Source organism: Motacilla alba, chromosome 3, assembly GCF_015832195.1.
Source record: "Motacilla alba alba isolate MOTALB_02 chromosome 3, Motacilla_alba_V1.0_pri, whole genome shotgun sequence".
Classification (NCBI taxonomy): Eukaryota; Metazoa; Chordata; class Aves; order Passeriformes; family Motacillidae; genus Motacilla; species Motacilla alba.
The window spans coordinates 14,768,167-14,789,230 of record NC_052018.1 but is presented as its reverse complement, the minus strand read 5'-3'; the positions used below and the strand labels follow the sequence as shown (position 1 = coordinate 14,789,230).

General features: G+C 38.3%; 1 protein-coding gene across 7 annotated transcripts in view; it reads right to left on the bottom strand.

Moving 5' to 3' along the window:
• ROCK2 (Rho associated coiled-coil containing protein kinase 2) overlaps positions 1 to 21,064 on the bottom strand; it is a 104,597-nt gene that overhangs the window by 53,811 nt on the left and 29,722 nt on the right. For all 7 annotated transcript variants that reach the window (XM_038133742.1, XM_038133747.1, XM_038133741.1 and 4 more), the window contains exon 2: positions 10,462 to 10,543. In XM_038133742.1, coding sequence (XP_037989670.1) covers positions 10,462 to 10,543 — 82 coding nt within the window. The remainder of the gene's footprint in view (positions 1 to 10,461; positions 10,544 to 21,064) is intronic.

The window sequence follows — 21,064 nt, the reverse complement described above, 5'->3', positions numbered from 1 at the left end:
ACTGATTCAAGTTTACATGTGTGTATGTAACTGGGGGCCATCTCACACTGCTTTTTTGATGTTCACTGCATGTGTAGTTCTACACTTCTTAAAATGATGTCTACAATGCTCTGTTCAGCATTCTGCAGATAAGCACTGCCTGTCAGTATGTGTCTTACCGGCAGTTGTGAGAATCTGTAAAAGGGAAAACAGTGAAATTCTGACCTCTGACAAGTTCTAAAAACACACAAGGTCCTAGACTCTAATCTTGTAAATGAAGCATGCTATGAATGCATTCCCAGCTAGATGCATTTTTTAAATCTATTCTTATTATGAGGACAAAAGATAATGGAATCAGTGAATGGAATCCATAATACTGGAGGTAATCGGAGGCAGGACAAGCTCCTACACACACTTAGAGGAACAACAAAACAAAGCAAAACAGGTGGCTGGAGCAAGAACTCTACCAGGGAAGAGCATGAAATCGTATGAAAAGCTGTGGATGCTTATATTTAGAGAGGGGTAGAGGTTTATACTGCGAGATCCTGTTTAGGGTCAAATACCATGGAATTTTATCTCTAGAAAGGCATTAAAGAGGATCTCAGATCTGAATGCAGGGGAGAAAAGGATGAGAAATACAGTTAATCCAGTATGACATTAAAGATGACATGGTCTAAGGGAGTTAATGATAAGAACATCTAGTAAATAGCTCAACTATTCCTACATAGTCATGAAGAGCAACTTGGCAGGTTACAAGCAGTCCAAGAGATGCCTGACCATCAGGAATACTTCTTCCAAACAAACAATAAGCCAATAAGGCATTTTACTGAGTACTAACAACCCTCAAAACAACCACCTAACTCACACCAGACAGAGCTCTCCTGCATAGAGTTGTCTGAAATCAAAAGGTGTTAAAGTACAAGATTTGGCCATAAGAAGTGATATGTGTTCTTCACTTATGGATCATATCAATATCTCTGTGTGTTGTACAACTCAACACAGGGATTTCAGTAGCAGTGACCCTTATGTCTAAGTAGGTGGGCAACAGAAATCGACAAGGAGGCACTCTAATATATTACTCACAGACAAGAATGAACTGGTTCAGGAAGACAAAGTCTGTGGCAGACTTGGCAGAAGCAACTCTAAGATGGAGGAATTTAAGACTCGAACAGACCTGAAGAAGGAAAATAGCAGACCTTGGACTTCAGGAGAACAGACTATGGCTCGTTTAGAAAACTCGCTGGCAGGATCCTGTGAAAAGCTGCTGTGAAGGGCAGAGGAGTGGGCTGATCTTCAAAGATAACATGTTCATAGCACAAGAACAGTCTGTTCTAGTCAGATATCGAGCTGTTCTAGTTAGAAATCAAGCAGGAATGGCAAAGAGCCAGTTTGCCTAAATGGGCAACCTCTGCCTCAACTCATCACAAAAGGTAAAGGTCTGGAACATGGAAGCTGAGTTGGGTCATCTAGCAGGAACCTCCCAAACTAGAAGAGATGGAATTGGCAAAACCAAGCTCGGCTGGAACTGAAACTAGCCAGGATTATGAAGGGATACAAGAGACTCTATAAATTCACTGCCCATAAAAGACTGAGGCAAATATGGTCCCCCTGCACTCAGTGAGGGAGGTGATCTAGTACCAGGGACATGGAGAAGATCAAGGCAGTCTATGCCTTTTTTGTTTCACTTCACTCTCAAGCCCTGCTCAGAGGCTTCCCAGCTCCAGTGAAGCAAATTTGGCATTTACCAGGTCTGGAGACAATACAGGATGCATGTAAGTGTGCTGAAAATACCAGTCAAGATCATTACAGACTATCACCTTTGAAAGGTCATGGCAACTTGGGAAGGTGATGACTGGTAAAGCACAAACACCACATTCATATTCTAAAGGGACAACAAAGAGGCTACAGGGTGGGACAGCAGCCTGACCACACTGCCCAAGATGATAATGGAGAAAAATCCTTCAGGAATCCACTTCCAAGCACATGATGCACATGGAAGGATAAGAACATCCAGAATGGATCTAGAAAGGACAAACTGTGTCTGGCTATCCTGATTTCCTTCAATGATGAGATGTCTGTCTTGGTGGACAAAGGGAAAGCAGTGCATTTCCTTGACTATAGCATGACTTCCAACACAACATCTCAAAGTATCTTTATAGCCAAACCATGCTGACATGGACTGCACAGAGGAATTACCACATGCGTGGCAAAGTTGCTGGAGTCACAGCCAGTGGTTTTAAGTTCAAAGCTGACACACTGGAGAGCAGGGTGGCTTCTATGAATGACCCAGACAGGATGAGTAACAAGTTGACAGGAAGGTCACAGTTCAACAACAGCAAGTGCAGAGTCCTGTAGCTGTGATGGAACAGCACCACACCACAGAATAGGATGCACTCACCAGATAGAAGGCACCACGAGAAAGAGGATCTGACAGCCCTGGTGGACAACAAGCCAAGCAGAGAGGAACGAGAAGCCAGCCTTCGCACTGACTGTGCAAGTATGTGCTGGTAAATGCACAGCCAGTAGGTTGAGGGAAGTAGATTTCCTCCCCTATCTGACATTTGTGGAACCATATGTGGAATATTATGACTAACTCTGGGGTCCTCAGTGCACAAAAAATACTAAACATTCCCTAGCTTCATGGAAGACCACCAAGATGCTCACATGATGCTCAAGAGAAGCTGAGAGAACTGGAATTGTTCAGGTTAGGGATGGATAAATGGTTGGCCTCAACAGAAGTTGAAATGAGGTTTTATTTCTAAGGTGTACAAAGTGAAAAGGCAAGAGTCACCAGACAAGATGAAATACCAGAAATCCTATTTTGTAGGAAAAGAATAGTAAGAACTGGGGAAAGGTGCAGACTGTCAAGTGGAGCTAAAAAACTCCACCTTTGGAAATTCTCAAAATTCAACTGCACAAGAATCTGAGCAATGTGATAGACCATCAAAACTGGCTTCACTTCAAGCAGAGAGTTGGACCAGCTGGCCTCCAGAGATCCTTCCTAACCTGTGGAACACAAAACACAACTGTAAGTTTCTTCTAAGGAAAAGGCTGAATGTGACAGGGAAGGGGAGAGATTAATGTTACAATGAGAGAATGATCTGCTAGTAAAGTTGTAAGGACAGAGGCAATTAAAATCTCCAAAAGTAAACAAATCTGCTACATTCAGTATACTTATAAGACCAAAGTAATGCAGTGTGTCAACAGGAAGAGGAGTTGAGAGAATTGTGATGTTGTTTCCATACAGAATCATAAAAGCCTAGACCAAAAGCACAGGAAAGCAGCAGTGCTTTACCCACACCAAGTTTATTATTTTTGTTAATAGTATGAATTAGTTTTGCAGATTGCAAAGGGAATGTGTTCAGAACTGCAGATTACAAGCCCTGGTACTACAAGGAAGATAAATTCAAATTCACAGGAAGCAGCAGTAGAGAAAGAGTATCAGCAAACTTCAAGTGACAGAGAATGTTTGAGTATAATGTTACATCTCATTAGACACAGGAATGATGTGAGTTTATTTTAGATGTTTCTGACATGTTTCAATGTTTTCAAATATGTGAAATGAGCAGGGATCTAAACATGTTGAAAAACAGTGTATAGTTTTATGCAGCTCAATATCTGAGAAGAAACTCACAGGAATACTTCTGTATAAGGTAGAAACTATAAACAAAGTTACTACAGCTCCAGTGAAACTCTTCAAGCATTAAATAATGCAAACAAGCAATGAAAACCCAAAACTATATGAAACAACCAACTGAGGAGTTACTAGTTTTATCATCCCTGTGAAATGCTGAGAATAGAGAAATCCTACTTGCTTTGTTAAAAGATTAATAGAACAGAACAGAACAGAACAGACTATAGCCCTTTCAGTTCAAAGGGACCCACAGTGACCACCACTGGACAATTGTCTGACTATTTCAGGGCTGACCAACAGTTAAAGGTTGTTAAATGCCTCTTAAACACTGACAAGCTTGGGACACTGACTGTCTCTCAAGGAAGCCTGTTCCAGGGTCTGACCACCCTCAGAGTAAAGAAACGCTTCATGATGTCTTGTCTAAACCTCCCCTGGTACAGCTTTGGACCATTCCCATATGTCCTGTCACTGCATCCCTGGAAGCAAAGCTCAGCACTTCCCTCTCCTCTCTAAACAGGGGAAGCCCTGTTTAGAGAGCAGTGAGGTCACTCCTCCTAACGCCTTTAAAATTTAATAATCTCAGTTAATAATAATACCACAGAGGGATACAAATGTTGCAAAGGTATCTGTAACACAGATGGGTTGTCTATTTTGGCATAAAATCTTACAGATATGGAACAGATAATCAATGCATGGAACTAACCTGAAACAAAAAACTGGAGTGCAAGAAGGCAAGCTTAGATCAACCCTGAAGCCACATCATAATTGCAACATACTGGATCATAAGATTTAGTTCAGTATCACATAACGTGATCTAACTCAGAGTGCAGGAGACCTTTCCAATAGCAGCCTTCTTATAGTGGTCTGAATTTTCAGATTTCACACAGATTGAGTTTGAAAGTTTTGGTATCTGTATGCACATGTCTCATGAATTTGCAACAGCACAAAGCCCAGCAGAAGAAAACGTTATGTTTAAAGGAAGGCATTAGATGGACTTCCCAGCTCCTGGATGCAATGGAATCTTATAGAAATATTGTGACATTTAAGTAAAAGTCCTAAAACATGAGAATACCATCACCTATGATTCAGTTTTCTTCGTTAGCACAGGAAGGAGCAGGAATGTTAGATACAAAGAGTCTTTAAAGACAGCTTTTGATTTACTATTTGAAAATGGCACTATAACTTTTACACAAATGAAGTTTCACTTCCTGAAAGGGCAGAGTGTTTGGATCAGTCACTGACAGCTGGCAGCAAGAATGTGGCTGAAGGTTGCAAATGCTCGTGAAAATGGAAAAAATACCTGTCTAGGACAGTAAAGGGGGATAGAGAGGAAGGAAAAACCCAATTTTTTCTGCCTTTTAAGATTAAAAAAAAAAAGGTTCATATGCAGGTTATTTTCTCTTAAGAAAAAATAATGTGTATCAAGCAGTTCTGGGGAGTGTATATATGAGGAATAAAATTGCAAGGGAGTGCAATTTTACCCACAGATCAGACCCAGTCAGTCAATGAGTGCTGCTATGGAGTATGTTAAGTCAAAAGTTGCTGCCCTAGGCAGAAATCCAGCTAGAAGTTAAACTGAAGTACAGCCAGGAAGTGCTGCAATCCCACAGCTGAACAAAACCAAACAGAAAGCACAACAGAAAGACTGAAGTAATTAGGGGTGCATCTATAGTGTCTGGTCAAAGATGTGTGAAGAAGAAGCTGCTGGAGACCATGCAGAACCGGGAGGAACTAGAAGGCACAGCTCCAGACAGGGTAATGCTTCCTCCCTCAGAGAAATAAAAGGGGAACATGAGAAGTATGTACCCTTGCATAGATGGAAAAGAGCAGAACACAGGGAAACAGAAAGCAGCAGCTCTCTCTGGCTTACAGAGAACACATCCCTAATGTAATGAAAATAAGCCTGATGGCAGGGCTGAATTGCTTTGTATCTACCAAGTACCCAAAAGGGAATGTGGTTAATGACACTGACTTATAACTTGTTTATACATCTAAGACATTCTGTCTTACACACTGTGGCTTCCATGCTCTGCTTGGGAAAGTTGGTTATTTGATACCTCTCCCATCCCTACTCCTACCAGAACAATATCATTAAGAACAGAACTGGAGCCCAGCCTGCTAAGGTGACTGCGAAGACCTGGCAGGGAGCTGCCTTGGAGAAGCCAAGAGAAAACCAGAGGAGCAATTAGCTCCTTAACTCAGTGGAAGTTCTACAGTGCACTGTATTTCCAGGATTCTTGTTGGCATCTGACATTTCACAAGTGCTGCTGACAGGAAGCCCAGAGCACATAGAGCTGCAGCTGTGGGAGGCACTTGCACCACATTGGGTGACACCGGTTCCTGTCGGTAACCACATGGCTGGGCAGGGTTCAGCAACTTCAAATGACATAACAAAATGCAAGGGAAGGAACCAGAACTGTTGATTTTGCAAGAAATTAATCTTAACAGATACATCTTCCAAGTAAGCAGTGTCTGCTTGGAGAGGAAAATGGCCAAAGGAACTTTTCAGGGAGTTTATTCAGGGAGTCTATAGAAAAACTGGTGCACAGGTGCCACATCTCTGCTAGAAGTCCCTTCTACTGTAAATACATCCACTGTCACTACACCCTACAAGTCTGCCAACCTACATAACATCAGCAAATCATTTTAACAACACAAGTTTCCAACTCTTGAGTGATGCTAAATAATGCATAGAAAATCACTGATCCATTCAGGGAGTCAAGACTTCTGGGTTGTACAAGGCCTGTTTATGGCACCTCTCTCTGTACTGCTATTTGGACTTACTCAAAATCCATTTTTCATGCCCTTCTATTTATGATTATAAATTATTAAATGTTTCCAACTAGTGCTTAAACGTGTTATTTTACTATTTCAGACTAAGTTGAATCTGAATGGGAGACCACCAAAAAAGGCACAAGCCACTAAGACATGATTTAACTTGGCAAATCTTAGGCGGCAGAAAAATTGACTTGGAAGAATTTACTCTACCTATTGTCTTTGCCTGGATGACAGAAGAGGAAAAGACCAAGAAAGATTTGTTACACCAAGCCCATGCTGAAAAACTCAGCTTCCTTTTCTAAAATAAGCAAATTAGTTTTTGCTCTCAGAGGACTATGAGATTCCTCTCATTGTTTTGGGAATTAAATATGGCATTACACTTTTCTGTTCCATGAATACGCTAAAAACCAGAGCAATTTAAATCAGAATCCCAACAGCTGATTAAAGCAACAGAAAAATAACAAAAAGACTGAAAAGGAATGGTTGCATTATGTCAGATATTTAATGTGCCTCTTATAACAAACCCAGGCTACACTTTGGTTCAGTACCTTAGAGAAGGTGGTAAGAAATCAGAATAATAAGGCAAAGCAGGAAATGAAAGAATTTCTTTCATAATAAATAAATGAAGAGGCTGCTTTGGTGAAATGGTCACAGAAACAGAATTCACCAAACTCCTATGGTATGAACAATTACTAAACTGCCTTTGTGAAACAGTTGAAACATTTGAGTTTCAGCTTGCAATTATGAGTTGAGCTAAACATAAATTAATGTCTCAGCTGAAATGCAAGCTATTTATTTTAAATTAAAATACCTATTAATAAAACATTAACCCAAATAATAATAACTTGACATAGGTTGGAAGTAGGGTGTATGGAAATCCCTGGGATTGTGGTGGGAAAAAAAATTATCTCTCAAATGCTATTGTGGAAGAATTAAGTGATTAAATTGACTGAAAGTGTGATGATTATTTAGTGTTCTCCATAATTTCTGCAGACTTGTGTAACGTGGATGAGAAGAATCGCAGTGACTCGGTGCTTTAGCTGCCTCACTGTGCAGCACAGTGTAACTCCCAGGAGGCCCTGCCACCTCTCACTGCTGGCCTCAGGAAGCCTTGGGGAGGGATGCAGGTTCCAGGCCCCTGGCACAGACTGCTCATCAGAGTTTGTCAGAACCTTTTGACAGCAGTTCTCAGCTGGGCATTTGCAGCAGTTCTTCAGATGCTGAGAAAAATCACAAGAGACAAGAACTCACTGTTCCTTACCCTAAGAAGGCAACAACTTACAGTTCCATAAATTCTTGATAAAAGTTCCCAACTTTTCTTCCAAGCCCGAGGTGGCAAGAGGCTTCACAAGCACGTGCCACACTCTTTCCAGTGATAGCAGCTACCCTCACAACAGTTTCCAAGAAGACCTGAGCTATGGGTTTAGCAATTTTAAACTGCGTAAAATGGCAATGTCCATAGGAACCCAGTTGTCCTGTTTTTTCTTGTATCTGAGCAGCTCATTTTGTGCTAGCACTAGTATCAGTGAAGTGAAATGAAAATCAGAAACTGGTCTTTGCTTTTATTTTGCCTGACTAGTTTTAATAAAAAGAAAAAATGAAACCTGACTCTCTGCATTAATTCTGCTCAGTTCCCCTGTGTGGTATATAACAAACAATACAACCACCTGTGTCGGAAAAGACTTTGAAATTAATCACTGTGACAGGACTGATGCTTTCTTTTGCAATATCAAAATATTACCAGCCTCCAATGTTTACAAAATTCTCATTTCACAATTTATTTTTTCCCAAAGTGTAAATCACAGAAGATATGCAGCACTTTTTTTTATTCTCTCCCAGTCAGTAGAGAAACAGGAGAGAAGTTACTTGCGTGATTCTTAAGAAAGATGCGCTGATATGTTGGCCAAATAGTCAGGTGTCACATGCTTCTTTAGAGTTCAACAGGTAAGGATGCAAGTGCACCCTTAAAAACTCTTTATTAGCTACTGTGAATTTTTTTGTAACACATCTCAAAATTCTTTTAACTAGTATCTGGCTAGTTCAACAGTATACTGTCAGCTGATTTAACAATAAAAAGGCAATAATAAAATTATGAACAAAAGTATATTTTCATGTTTCTGACATTGCTGGTAGCCTCCAGGTCACATAAGATACTTAAAAATATTTACTACAACAATGACAGAGAACCTAGAGGAGGAGAAGGAGCAAAAGCCTTCAAAAAAAGGGAGACAGCCAGCCAGAATGTTCAGGGGCTGCAGAAAACAAACAAGCAAACAAACAAAAAACAACCAATCAAATAACCAAAATCCCAGCCTATTACTGAGGTTAAATTGTTTTCCCACAGTTACTATTTCTAATAGTCAAAAGACACTGGTCTTCTGAGCAGAGAGAGGCTTCTCATTTTGTTAATTTGCAAAAATAGTAATGTAAAAGCAAATATGACCAGCTCATAGAATTTGCTGATAAATGTTATTTATGTCATTTTCATAGGGGTTTCCCCTCACTTCACACATACAGTGCTCTGTTGCAAATAAGAAAGATACTTAAAATGCTATTACAGACCCTTTCTTTCATAAATATCTGCTTGAACTCCTTTGAACTCAAACTGAAAATAACACAAGGTATGCCTCTATGTCCTAATCTGCTCTTTCTTATTTACTGTATGTTAAGTGATTTCTCCAAATGATACTTTACTGGCAACTGTAAAAGCTCTATTTGCATCTACAGGGCTCTGCTAAACCTCATGGAGAAGCACTGAATTCCAAACTGTTGTGATGCACTAGGTTGTTATTCGGTTCTGCACTGGGTGTTATGTTATACAAATGTTTCCCCCCTTTTTTCTCAGATGGCATATCCCTCAGATACACCTGAAGTCTTGTACCTGTGGTCTTGTCCCTTGAAGCCCCTCCCTTTGCCCCTCCCCACTGGTGTGGCCTTCTGTCCCCGCCTCCCATTCCGCGGGTATAAATGTCCCTTGAGTTGGGGCATTCTCTCTCTCCTTCACCTGGAAACCCTACGATGCAGATGTCCCCTTCCAGCTAATAAACAGGACATCAGAACCACGTGGAGAGAGAGCGCTTCTCGTCCTTTACTTCGTCTATGTAGGATCCGTGCGGGCATAAATCCCAAGCTAGCCGGGGGGATTTACAGCCCGAAACCCACGCGTTCCATCACCAAACAAAGAACTCGCCACAAATTACTACACCAGCCACTATTAAATGAGGAATCTGAGTGGATATTCCAAGGAGTCCCAGGGCAACAGAGGATAGACACATACAGCTCTTACCAGTAAAGAATTTAAAAGGAGTTGCTAATAAGACTGCATCGGCAGAACCTAACCTCAACATATGCAACAGAAAAGGTTTTTTTAAAATATATATATATATGTATATATATATATATATATATATCAAAATAAGCTCACTACAAAGCATAGGTATTCCAAGAAGGCTTAGTCACTGCAAATTAAAAAATAATCTGCTATTTTTACAAGAAAAAATGTTCTGCTTATATACAATAATAGAAAACACTTCAAAACCACAAAATACATTTACTCTGATGTACAGTCATATGCTTAATGAACTCAAAGATCCTGTCTACAATTAATTTGGGGATAATCACAAACATTTATGCAAAGGTTCAAAAATGAACGAAGAGATTTTAAGGTACAACAATTTCGTTTTAAAAACCCACAGAAGACTTCTCTGTTAGATTAAATACGGCTATATAAACAACGCTGACTTCAGTGTAATGAATTCCTGAAGAATAGTAACTAGGATATACTTAGCAAGTTATGTAGCTACACATACGCAACATAAGAAAATAACATAAAAGGGTTTTTCCAAAGGCATTTAGGAAAATAAAAATCTGGTATTTTCCAACATATTTTCACAATATAACAACTCCCTTAAATGAAATTTCTCCGTGTAATAAATGGTCCCCCAAAGCATTCTGAAGCTCAGATTTATAAAAATTAATAGAATAACCATGAGTAATGCATTTCTGACCATTCCACTTCTTATGATTGAGATCACAACAATGTCATTGTTTAAGAGCCACTTGCAACTTACATCTATTTAAAAAATTATCAATGTTCTTGTTCTTCCTCAATGCTGGATAATCCAGATCAAGGACCAAAGAATTCAAGCCATCCTGAAAAAAAAATAAAAAATAAGTTAATTGAATTCTAAAATCTTAATTAACAACTTAAAATTTCTGCACTGAGACTGATTATACATTATTCAAGCACGCATTACATTCCTAGTAGGCAAATCAAACAAGCTTTCAAGTATGTTTATAAACCAGCAGAGGAGCCAACACACACTGACTGGCTCCAAGTTCTATAAACAGTACAGCTATATTACCAGTGATTAGTGGCACTGGGACTGAAACTGGAGTAGTAGTTTTAATCTTAATCAGTAAATAATCTTACTCATTAAACACTGATTTAAGATACTGAGTTAAGTCAATCCATTTTTCTTACTTCTGTTACACTTTTACTGTAAAGACTTCATATTTGTATATCCATATTATTGCTTTGATCAAAGTCTCTCTACCTTCTCATTCTGGATATTTTTCTTGGAAGCAAGATATGACCTAAATCTAAGAAGACAATTCACCATGTAATTCAGGCTCACAACACTAAAATACCTTTTCTAAGTGACTCAACAGAAGATGAGCCAGAACTCTACATGCCGTTCTGCTACCCATTATCAATGCCTCAGCAGAAAACAATTGAGACTCCTAAAATGGCAAGGGATGAGATCACCAAAATGTAACTAAAAATAGTATTTTAAATGCCTGTTACAAGACTTTAGTCAATTCCACCTTTCTGCAACCTGGAAAAACTTAGGAAATTACTCTTCAAACACGGAGATCTTTCCAGTTACATAGGGACAAATAAAACTAAAAATTAGTTTCAGATACTAAGAGCATACACCATTCATTGTCAGCAGCTCCAGTGTTCAGCCTGAACTGGCAGCTTTATTCATTGCCCTAAGAACAAAATCCTGAGACTGCTTTTTCAGGTTTTTGAGCCTTGACCACAGAGATTTAAGTCAGAGACCACATCATATTTATTAACAGGCAGCCAACAAAACTAGAGAGCTTTTTGGTCTTCTTAATAACTGAGGCTATAGCTAACAACCTGCTGATTTTATATTTTTTATTAATATATCTGGGAAGGTATAATTGATTGCAAATATTACTAAAATTATTATATTCATTTTAATAACATATCTGGAGAGATCCAAAGGCAACACCTAAGATTATTAAATACGTTTTGAATGCCACTTTGTCCTAAATAAGCTCATACAAAAATAAGACCACTTCATCCGTGGCAATACCAGTTTACACCACAAAACATATTAACGGTTAAGAAAATTTCCAAAATGAAGAGATTTTATTTATTAATTTATTTTTGCCTCCTAACAAATGAAAGTGTCTTGGAAAGTGTCACAGACACGTTGATGGAGTATGGGTTAGACAAATGATTAAAAGCTGCTTGAAAGACTGGGCCCAGAAGACTGATCAGGGGCACAAAGTCCAGTCGGAGCCCGTCTCCAGCAGTGCACCCCTGCACTGGCACTTCCCGCGGACAGAGAAGGTTTTCACAAAGGTCAGTGAGGGGAAAAGCCAAGTCCTGCTGCTGGAGAGGAAAAACCCCAGGTACCAGGTATAGGCTGTGGCCTGACAAGCAGGAGAGCAGCTTTGCAATGAAGCACCACAGGTCCTGGTGAACAACAGGTTCCTCTCTACTCTGCACTGATGAGGTCCCACCTGGAGTGAAGTGTTCACTCCTGGTCTCCCAAACCAACAAAGGGAGGGATCTACTGGAGTGAGTCCAGCAAAGGGCCAGTAAGATTAAGGCACTAAAACATTTCTCCAAGGAGAAAAGGTTCAAAGAGCTGTCACTCTGCAACCTGAGAGGAGAAGACTCAGGGCAGGGGAGCTCATCAGTGTCTGTAAGTACCTGATGGGAAGGACAGAAGAAAAGGCACTGCTCCTTGACAGGACAAGAGACAATGGACATAAGGTATAACATACAAAACTCTATTTGAACACCACACTTTTTTTCCTGTGAGAGTGGTTAAGTACTAGAACAAATTGCCCAGAGGCTGTGGAGTCTCCACCAGTGGAGATATTCAAAATCTGACATGGCATGGCCCTGGGCAACCTACTTTGGTAGACCCTGCAGTGAGCAGGGTGTTGGACTAGACAATATCAAGAGGTCCTTGCCAACCTCAAACATTCTGCAACACCTATAATATTTCCACTGCTGCACAGAAAAAAGGTGGAATTTTACTCTTGACTCCATGTAACCTTAACTGTTATGATGTAACACATCAAGCTGTAGAACTTCCTATCAGAATAAGAAGCATAAGACAGTGTAAATAAGCAAACAAAAAGTCAGTCAAGAAGGCACAGTAGTTGTTTTAATAACACTAAATATAGGAATTATTTCAGCCTTGAACATATCAGTTCCTGCAAGACACATTAAGGAGAAAAGAGTGACGCACCAGGACATCATACTCATCTTTCAGAGGGACAGAAAACTTACTATCTATTCCTAATTTATATGACACTTTTACAGAAGATACAATAAAACCAAACCAAAGTAACAAAGTTGTTGTACACTTAGAATTAGTCGCTACATGAATTGCACAGGTAATGCCCAATGATCTGGACAAATCCAACAGAAAGTACTAATCTGAGATGACTTCCTGCAAAATAGCATAATAGAATCCATACTACTCTTGATTTGGCAAACACCACCTTCAAGAAAGGGTATCTCATTCTGCAGCACAGTGTGTCTGCAGAAATATGGATCCTCACCTGGCAACACGCAGAGAAGGACCATGCTGAATGCCCGGATGGGAACAGCTGGGCCACCTTTTAGGATTTTACCTAGCTCAATGAAGCATCAATTCCAATTAGATGGCAGTCTACACCGAACTCCAATATTATTCTTTCACTGCTACTGAGAAAATACTCTCATGATCACTAACAACTGGGTAGACACTTTAGGGGGATGTAAAAGCACTCTGTGCTAACAAAAATCAGGAAGGCATATTTTTGTTCTTCCTATTTTGGAGGGGGAGATGAAGCCACCTGATGTCTTAATGCTTTCCATGTGAAGATATTTTAGTGGTTGACCAAGAAATCATAAATAGTGTGCTTGACTTCTATTTTATGCAAAACATCAGGGGAAAGAATGGTTATCAACCCAAAACATTTCAGTGAAGTTGGACTACAAGGTCCAAACCAATCATACATATTCCAATTTAAACTGAATTGTATATTATAATTTCAGATGTCACTTTTTTCCCCCACGTGTCATTCTGATTCCATGGCTTTTTTGTGAGCTATACAAACTGAGAACGGTATTTGCAGCTAATTTTTAATCAGCTCTTTTTGTCTCTTTTTCATGGACTCTAGGTAACAATTTTCACAAGTAGTTATTTATGAAAGGAAATTTGAGAACAGCACAACTGACTATTTTAGCTCTTTGGAAGTCTCCTAACTCTAGACCACAGCCAGATACAGCCAGTGTCAAAGAGAGGTGATAAGTATAATCATTACAAGGAACAGAAAGTGTGTCAAATTTTTTTTAGCCCTGTGAAGAAATCTTATTATCATACCCTTTCAAACACAAGATTTTAAGCTTTTAAACAAAATTTTAATGTACGAGATTTCAAGTTCATATCAACTTGTAATTTATGAAAAACTTGTCTTGCACACTAGCATTTTGTCAAAAGTTGTTTCCTTAAAGCTTTACATTTTCATTGAAAGACCTAATTTATATCACTTAACAGAAAAATTCACTACAATTAAGAAGCTGGGTCAAAAGATTATGCAGTAAAAAAGACAGTTGGGTCTGAAGAGAAGTAATCCAGGAAATGACGTGTCCTCTGTCTAGGCCTCCCAGATAAGTCACTTCAACCAGGAAATATGCTATTAAAGGGATTTCACTGCTCACTTCCGCTTTCTGCTATTACAAAAGACTCTGAGCTAACAGGCCAAAAATAGCAGCTTCCAAGCAAATGCATAACTGGCAAAGATAGATCTGCCCCCATCAAAGCCTTTTGCTGATGGCAAACATGCTGAAATGTTTTCCAAGAGAAAAGACCAAACTTGATAAATTTTGCAACACCCTCCTACTACATGAGGAGCAGAGCTGTTGGCCACTCTGACAGCAGTCACCCTCTGTGGACACTTGGCTTCCCCAGCAAGCAGTTCGCACTGTTTGCCAACCTGAATGAACCAAGGAAAAAACAGGCAAGAAAAGTTCATTAAATACAGGAACTAAATGTTTATGTTCTTCTCTGACAGAAGGGTCAGTGATCGGGAAAAATACTAGTAGCTTCTCAATAATGAGCTTAATATTAATTCCAGGCAATCCCACAGAAGCCTTCACCAAATTAAACCATTCTGTGTTGATAAGAATTTCTGATGTTAAAATAACTGTTTGAACCTGTCTAACATTGATATGTGCACGTAAACTCCGCTGGCTGTCAAAAGCAGCTTTAGCTATTTTGATTTATTCCTCACTTTCATGATGTGAAAAAAATAAAACACAAGGCCAAGTAGTGGATGACTGAACAGAAAAGGTATCAGTTACTTCAGAAAACAATTCATAATCCTGCAATAACTGGAAAATATTAAAAGCCTGATCTAGTGAAAGATGTCCCTGGCCACAGACAAGGAGCTGGAATAGATGATCTTTCAAGGTTCCCTTCTAACCTACACCCATGAGATCCTGTGGAAATTTCACTATACCATTATTTATTAAAAAACTAAAACAATATTCCTTTCCTTTTCCAAATCACCAAATAAAATTTAATAAAATATGCTGCAGCAAAAAGTAAGGATAGAAAAGTCTTGTAACATCACATTGCATTTTTCTAGCTGGGCCTAAATGCTTTTAAAGGTAGAACTACCCAAATCTACGAACACAGAAAGTGAGCATCTAATGACTCTTCCCCAGGACTAAACCTCCACTATGTTCTTCCACATGCCAATGGGACCCTTAAATAATTCTGGTCTTTCCTGAGCAATTACTTCTTTCCATAATGCAGAAGCTATGTTTGGATGCAAGGTGAGCAGCTCTGTAACAGCATTCAATAGGAAAAACAACTGAAAGGTCATATGCAAGGCAAATACAGCCTTTTCCCTGCTCAGTGATCTCTAGGATATGTTGCAATTCACTTTTCTCATATTTAAGTGTTAGTAATCAGTATGTGAAGAAATAATCTGGGCCATGATAATGCAGACGACATTTACTGCTGGGAGGTCTTGCTATTCTAGTTCTTTAACAGTTTTACATTAATTAACAGATTTTTTAACAGTATTGAGTATGTACAGTTTAGAAACCTAAAAGCAGCTAATATCCACAAATGAGTATGTAAATACTTAACAACAGGCTTTACTTTCAATCTGATTTCTGTACATGAAGGTAAACAAATACTGAAATGGTTTTAATGTTGTCTACTAGTGAATACAGGCAAATTTTCCTTCATCATACAAGCAATACTCCTCAAGACATGTCCTCTGATGTGCTGCATCTCACATGCATATTTCAATGGTTTTACACATTTTTCCCTGCTATTTGAAAGGCACAGCGCGGAAGTGTAATGGTAACGACAGGATGGTAACAGCCCAAAACCAGCTTCCTTCTAAATACTTACAAAAGTATAATCACAAAATTGTTCAAGATGCAACAAGACAGACATTAAGAAACACCACTATGATGCAGTAAAAGCATGTAAATAATGATCAGGAAGGCAAAGGATTATAATGAGTTGTATTTTACAAGAGACAAGAGAAAACAATGAAAGATACTATATATTAAGAATGATTAAAAAAAAATCCATTAAGAGTTACAAAGAACAAAGACTGCACAGAAGGTTTAAGTTTTCCAGGCTTTCTGGGATAAGAATGAAAACAAATCCTAAAGAAAATCATTATATACATGAAGAAATGTGCTGAGGACAGCGAGATACACTGAAATTCACTTACAGTATATAAGGAGACTGTTCCAACCCAATTTACACTGAAAACTCAGGAGAACAGGAGAGGTCAGCAGGACTGAAAAGGGTAAATCAAAGCACTCCCATTAAAAGACATAGGGTTTTCCAAACTACAGATCAGAATATTTGGCAATGAGGAGTTAGAACAAGACATTAATCATCTTGTAAACACCTAGAAGATTAACACGTGAGATCCAGGGTTTAAGGTTTTTTATGTTCTTCTCAAAGATAAAACAGTGCCATATAAAAAATTTCTGCCAGATTATTGGGAGTAATCAATAAAGCAAATCATCTTAACACAGGAATAAAATGCAGGACTCAACATTAACGTTGGCAAAGTAAAAAAATTATGGTAGAGGAAATCATGGAAAAAATGTCCAAAAGATAATTATTAGGAGTTTGGTAATCATCAGGACTCGGAAAAGTGTGTAAAAAAGAAATTCCCTTGGGTTTGTCCTCTTTCAGCTCTACAGAATATTTTCATTGCCACAATAAAGCAACAAAATTAGAAACAGATCTATTAAGAACTAAAAATAAAATAAATAAATTCAGCAAATGATATCAAGATTGGTGTTTTGAGCACAGGCTTTTTACTGAATTTGAAATTACCTCAAAAAGAAGGAAAAAAAAACCCTGAAAAAAATACAGTCAGATGCAAATCAAAGCACAAAAAGGAGGGGAAAACTCCCACTAACATATGCTTTTGAAAGAAGTTAAATGCACAGAATATAAATATTGAAATTATGACCAAGCAGGAAGATAATGGAAAATGACATAGGGTTATAGCAGACTAGAAGTCCAGTCTAAGATGCATAAACAGGAGGTGCATTGGATAAGACCTCACAGAGAACTACGATTCTTTTGTAAATAAAGATCAGAAATCATTTGCTGATATTGATTCAGCCTAAGCCAGAAGATTGTGTCCAGTTCTGTGAATTTCTACACAGAGGACTGCAAATGACAAGCTAAAAAAGAACTGAAGGGGAAGTTAAAAAGAGCAGGGAAATGATAAGGAATTTGTGCTACAATAGGCTGTCAAGACCAGAGACTTTAGTCTTTAAAAAGGTTCGCCTAAGGAGACAGGACATGTTCTCTCAGAACATAAAAAGCTGCTATGAGCAATGCTGATGATAGACAATTCCTCACATTCCCTAAAACAGCATAAAAATTAGCTGAATTAGGCACAAAGGTTAGGTCACAGATTAGGGAAAAAAGTTCTAAATAACAGTAGTGATAAACTGACATAATGCAGCTCCTCAAGGGAGGTGAGAAACCACCCTTACAAGAGATTCACAAGCTGGAGAAATACTTATTACAGTAGGTCCAGCTGTGGATCCTTTAGCAGTGATCTCTAAAATTCCTTCCAAGCCTACCTAAAATCTCTTCACAAATTACTGTAAGAAATACACAAAGACATTAAATCAAGCCAAAGAAAAAGGACTGAAAGCAGGAGTAAACGAGAAGCTCTGAGGATGCAGCTTAACATTATTCACTCAAAAAAAACCCAAAAACTTGACCATTACAAAAACGCACATTTTTCCTCCAAATTGGTTGTTGCTGTTTTCTCTTTAAGCTTTAATAAAGTAAAACTGGTCTTGCATGTGTTGCTGATTATCACTGTAGCCATGCAAAATTCAGTAGTTCAGCATAATCTGCTTTCATCTGAAGTCACTGTACATTTCCAGGTTCCTTAGATACTTTTGATTTTAGAATTCACACTGCTTTCAAAACATTAATGTGCACCAAAGCCCAGACTACAAACCTGTTAAAATGACATAAGAGATAATTTCCTATTCATTGGAAATCTCCAAGGCCTTTATTAGCAATCTTTGCTCCTTAACAAGAGAGCAAGAGCGGGTTGGAAATTTTGACTGTCACTTTCCCACAGTCATTTATGCACCAGCTCAGATGGAGTTTGCCCAGGCAATCAAGCAAAACAGTACAAGTACTAGAACTGCAAAAATACTATCCACAAATGCACAAAAAATAAATCCATGCCTGGAACTGTTTCTCTGACATCCTGAAACAATGGAATTACCTACTGTTTCAAGAAAATCCAAATGCAACACACAACCTTTTATTCATTCCTCTTTTCTCAAAAATGGCTTCCAAAGGTTACAGCTGTTGGACTAAGAAGTAACATCAGGAACACAGATAAAAGGTCAGGAGGCTCATCTGTGCTCGAGGATGGAGACAGATACAGCCTGTTCTTGTTCCATATTAACTAAGAATCCCACTTGTCCATCATGAAAATTATTCTATTTATCTTTTTGTAACCTCAGACAGTTCAGTCTGTGAAGCTGCTGTCAGCAACTATCCACAGCATGTAATACCATCAGAATCACTCACCCTTCAATTCCACCGTGAACTTGTTTTCAGATAAATGAATTTCCTATATATTCCTTCACGTAATGCTGATGGTTGTATTGTATTATGTATTTTTACTAATCTATGTAGCAGTCATGGATAAATAAGGCACAAGTCCACAATCTACTAACTAAAAAGGACACTTATTAGGGTAAACAATAAAAATTGTAACTACCTCTATTACAGTAACTGGAGCTGCAAACAACATGGCTTGAAAAAAAAAAATCAAAAAAAAGCCTAGCAGCCTCCTCCCTTAAGAGCATGATTAATTAGAAGTTATAAAATACTTGTTGTTTTTTTTTTTGTAGTCACTGATTCAGAACAAATTATTATAAAATTTCCCTACTAAAAATACCTGCAAATGTTTAAAATCACTCTTTAAAACACTTCTAACCAAATAAATAATGGCCTGCCCATCATGTTACCTCCTGCCTAACTTCAAATTTGATGTCAGCAGTGTATTCTTATCAGCTGCACCACATATTTCTTGAAATGTAAGTGCTGTACTCCACCATATTTCCATGAGCCCACATTTCCAGTTAAACTGATAAATAAAACTGAGGTAATCAAAATCACATCTAACTCTGGAGTACAGAATTTGGATGCAGTATGGAAAAACGTACATGCAAATATGTTAAAATACATAAATATTTAAAATGTTTAAATATATAAAATAACACTTCAATTCCAATTCCTGTGTCAGGACTTCTAATGGAACATTCTAGATTTTAAAGCAGAACAGGAATTTTTCTGGATGTTTTCTGATGGAACTCTGTATATATTCTTCTAGGGACTGACTAAAGTAATAGTTCCATCATTAGTAAAATCCATGATAATGAGGTATTATCAGAACCTGAAGTTTTCTCATCAACTTCAATAACAAAAAAAAAATTTAAGAGGTCAATAACCTCAACCTCGAGGACTGTAACAGAGTTTGTCTCTCCTGACAAGCCCAACTAAAAGTGTTTGAAAACTACCCCCCAAAACATGGAGAAAAACAAATCCTGTCGTGCCACATAACTGGCTGTCCTGTGTAAAAGAGACTGGATTCACACTCGGGACAGACATTAAGCAGCCACTTTGAGCTGAGGGGTTGAACCCAGATGACCTCTGGAGGTCTTCAAAGCTGAGTTATTCTGTGATGCTACAATTACTATTCATCTGAACATATGGCAGATTAGGAACATTAAAATCAGTTTCTGTATCAGTGAGGCCAAAAACTTCTGTTCTTGCAAAGATAAAGACAGTCCTGGAATAAGATTTTCTTTACTGTAAAAAAGTATGAAGTAAAGCAGTAGAAAAGAAGTGTTGACAGGAACTTGCTATCTACAGAGTTTGCAAGACTACTTCAGCAAGCCTGGTGAACTGAATGCCTATTGCAATCTGCTGCTAGAACTACTCATTTCCAAGTTTCTGAGAGAGAAGTTGGTTCTGTGCACAAATCTATATTAATTAGCTATTTCTCCCACAAGATTAGTTAAGACCTTCACATTGCAAACAACTGCTTTCCAAAGCTGTGGGTAGCCTTTATGAAGATCTTGAGGCTTCTTTCATTGAAGAGGAGGTGATGCAAAGGACCACAGAAGAGAGCAAAAAATTTCTACTGAAGGATTTTTTTCAACTACTTTAACAATACATTACTTCAGTCATGGAAGAACTTTTATTTCTTTAGTCACTAAAATCTAGTTAATGTAAAGTTTAAAAGACATCAAGGCAACTGCAGAACCTTGTTTTTGAAGCTGCTAGCATGTGAATAAATTACAAAATTTAAAATTTCTATCACAGTTGATCACAAACTCGGGAAAATAACAGCTCTTGATTCTGATCTGTCTATCTAGCCATAAATTCCACTCAGTGGGTGTTGTCATATCCTCTGCCTTATGAATCAGTTTGCAGAAGCTTTTAATGCTAATTGCAAGTTATACCAGAAGGAACTGTATTTAAAAATAAACATTACATAATGCTAAGATACCCAAGAAAAAACTCCAAACTATTGCAGCTTGAAGAGACAAATACAAGCAATAAACACTTGTACACAGCACCTCAGTTTTGTCTCAGTCAGGAAAAACATCAGTGTCTGTGAGATATTCAAATGTCATGTATGACCATAATAAAATAAACACATTATCTCACTTTGGATAGTGTAAAAAATCCTGTGCCGAGCATAAAAGAGCATGACTTGGAGCATGACACAGAATGACTGTGATTAAACCTGCTTCTCTTAAACTGAAAAGCACTTAGTATGTCTGTCCCTAGAAAACCAGAATACACACACATA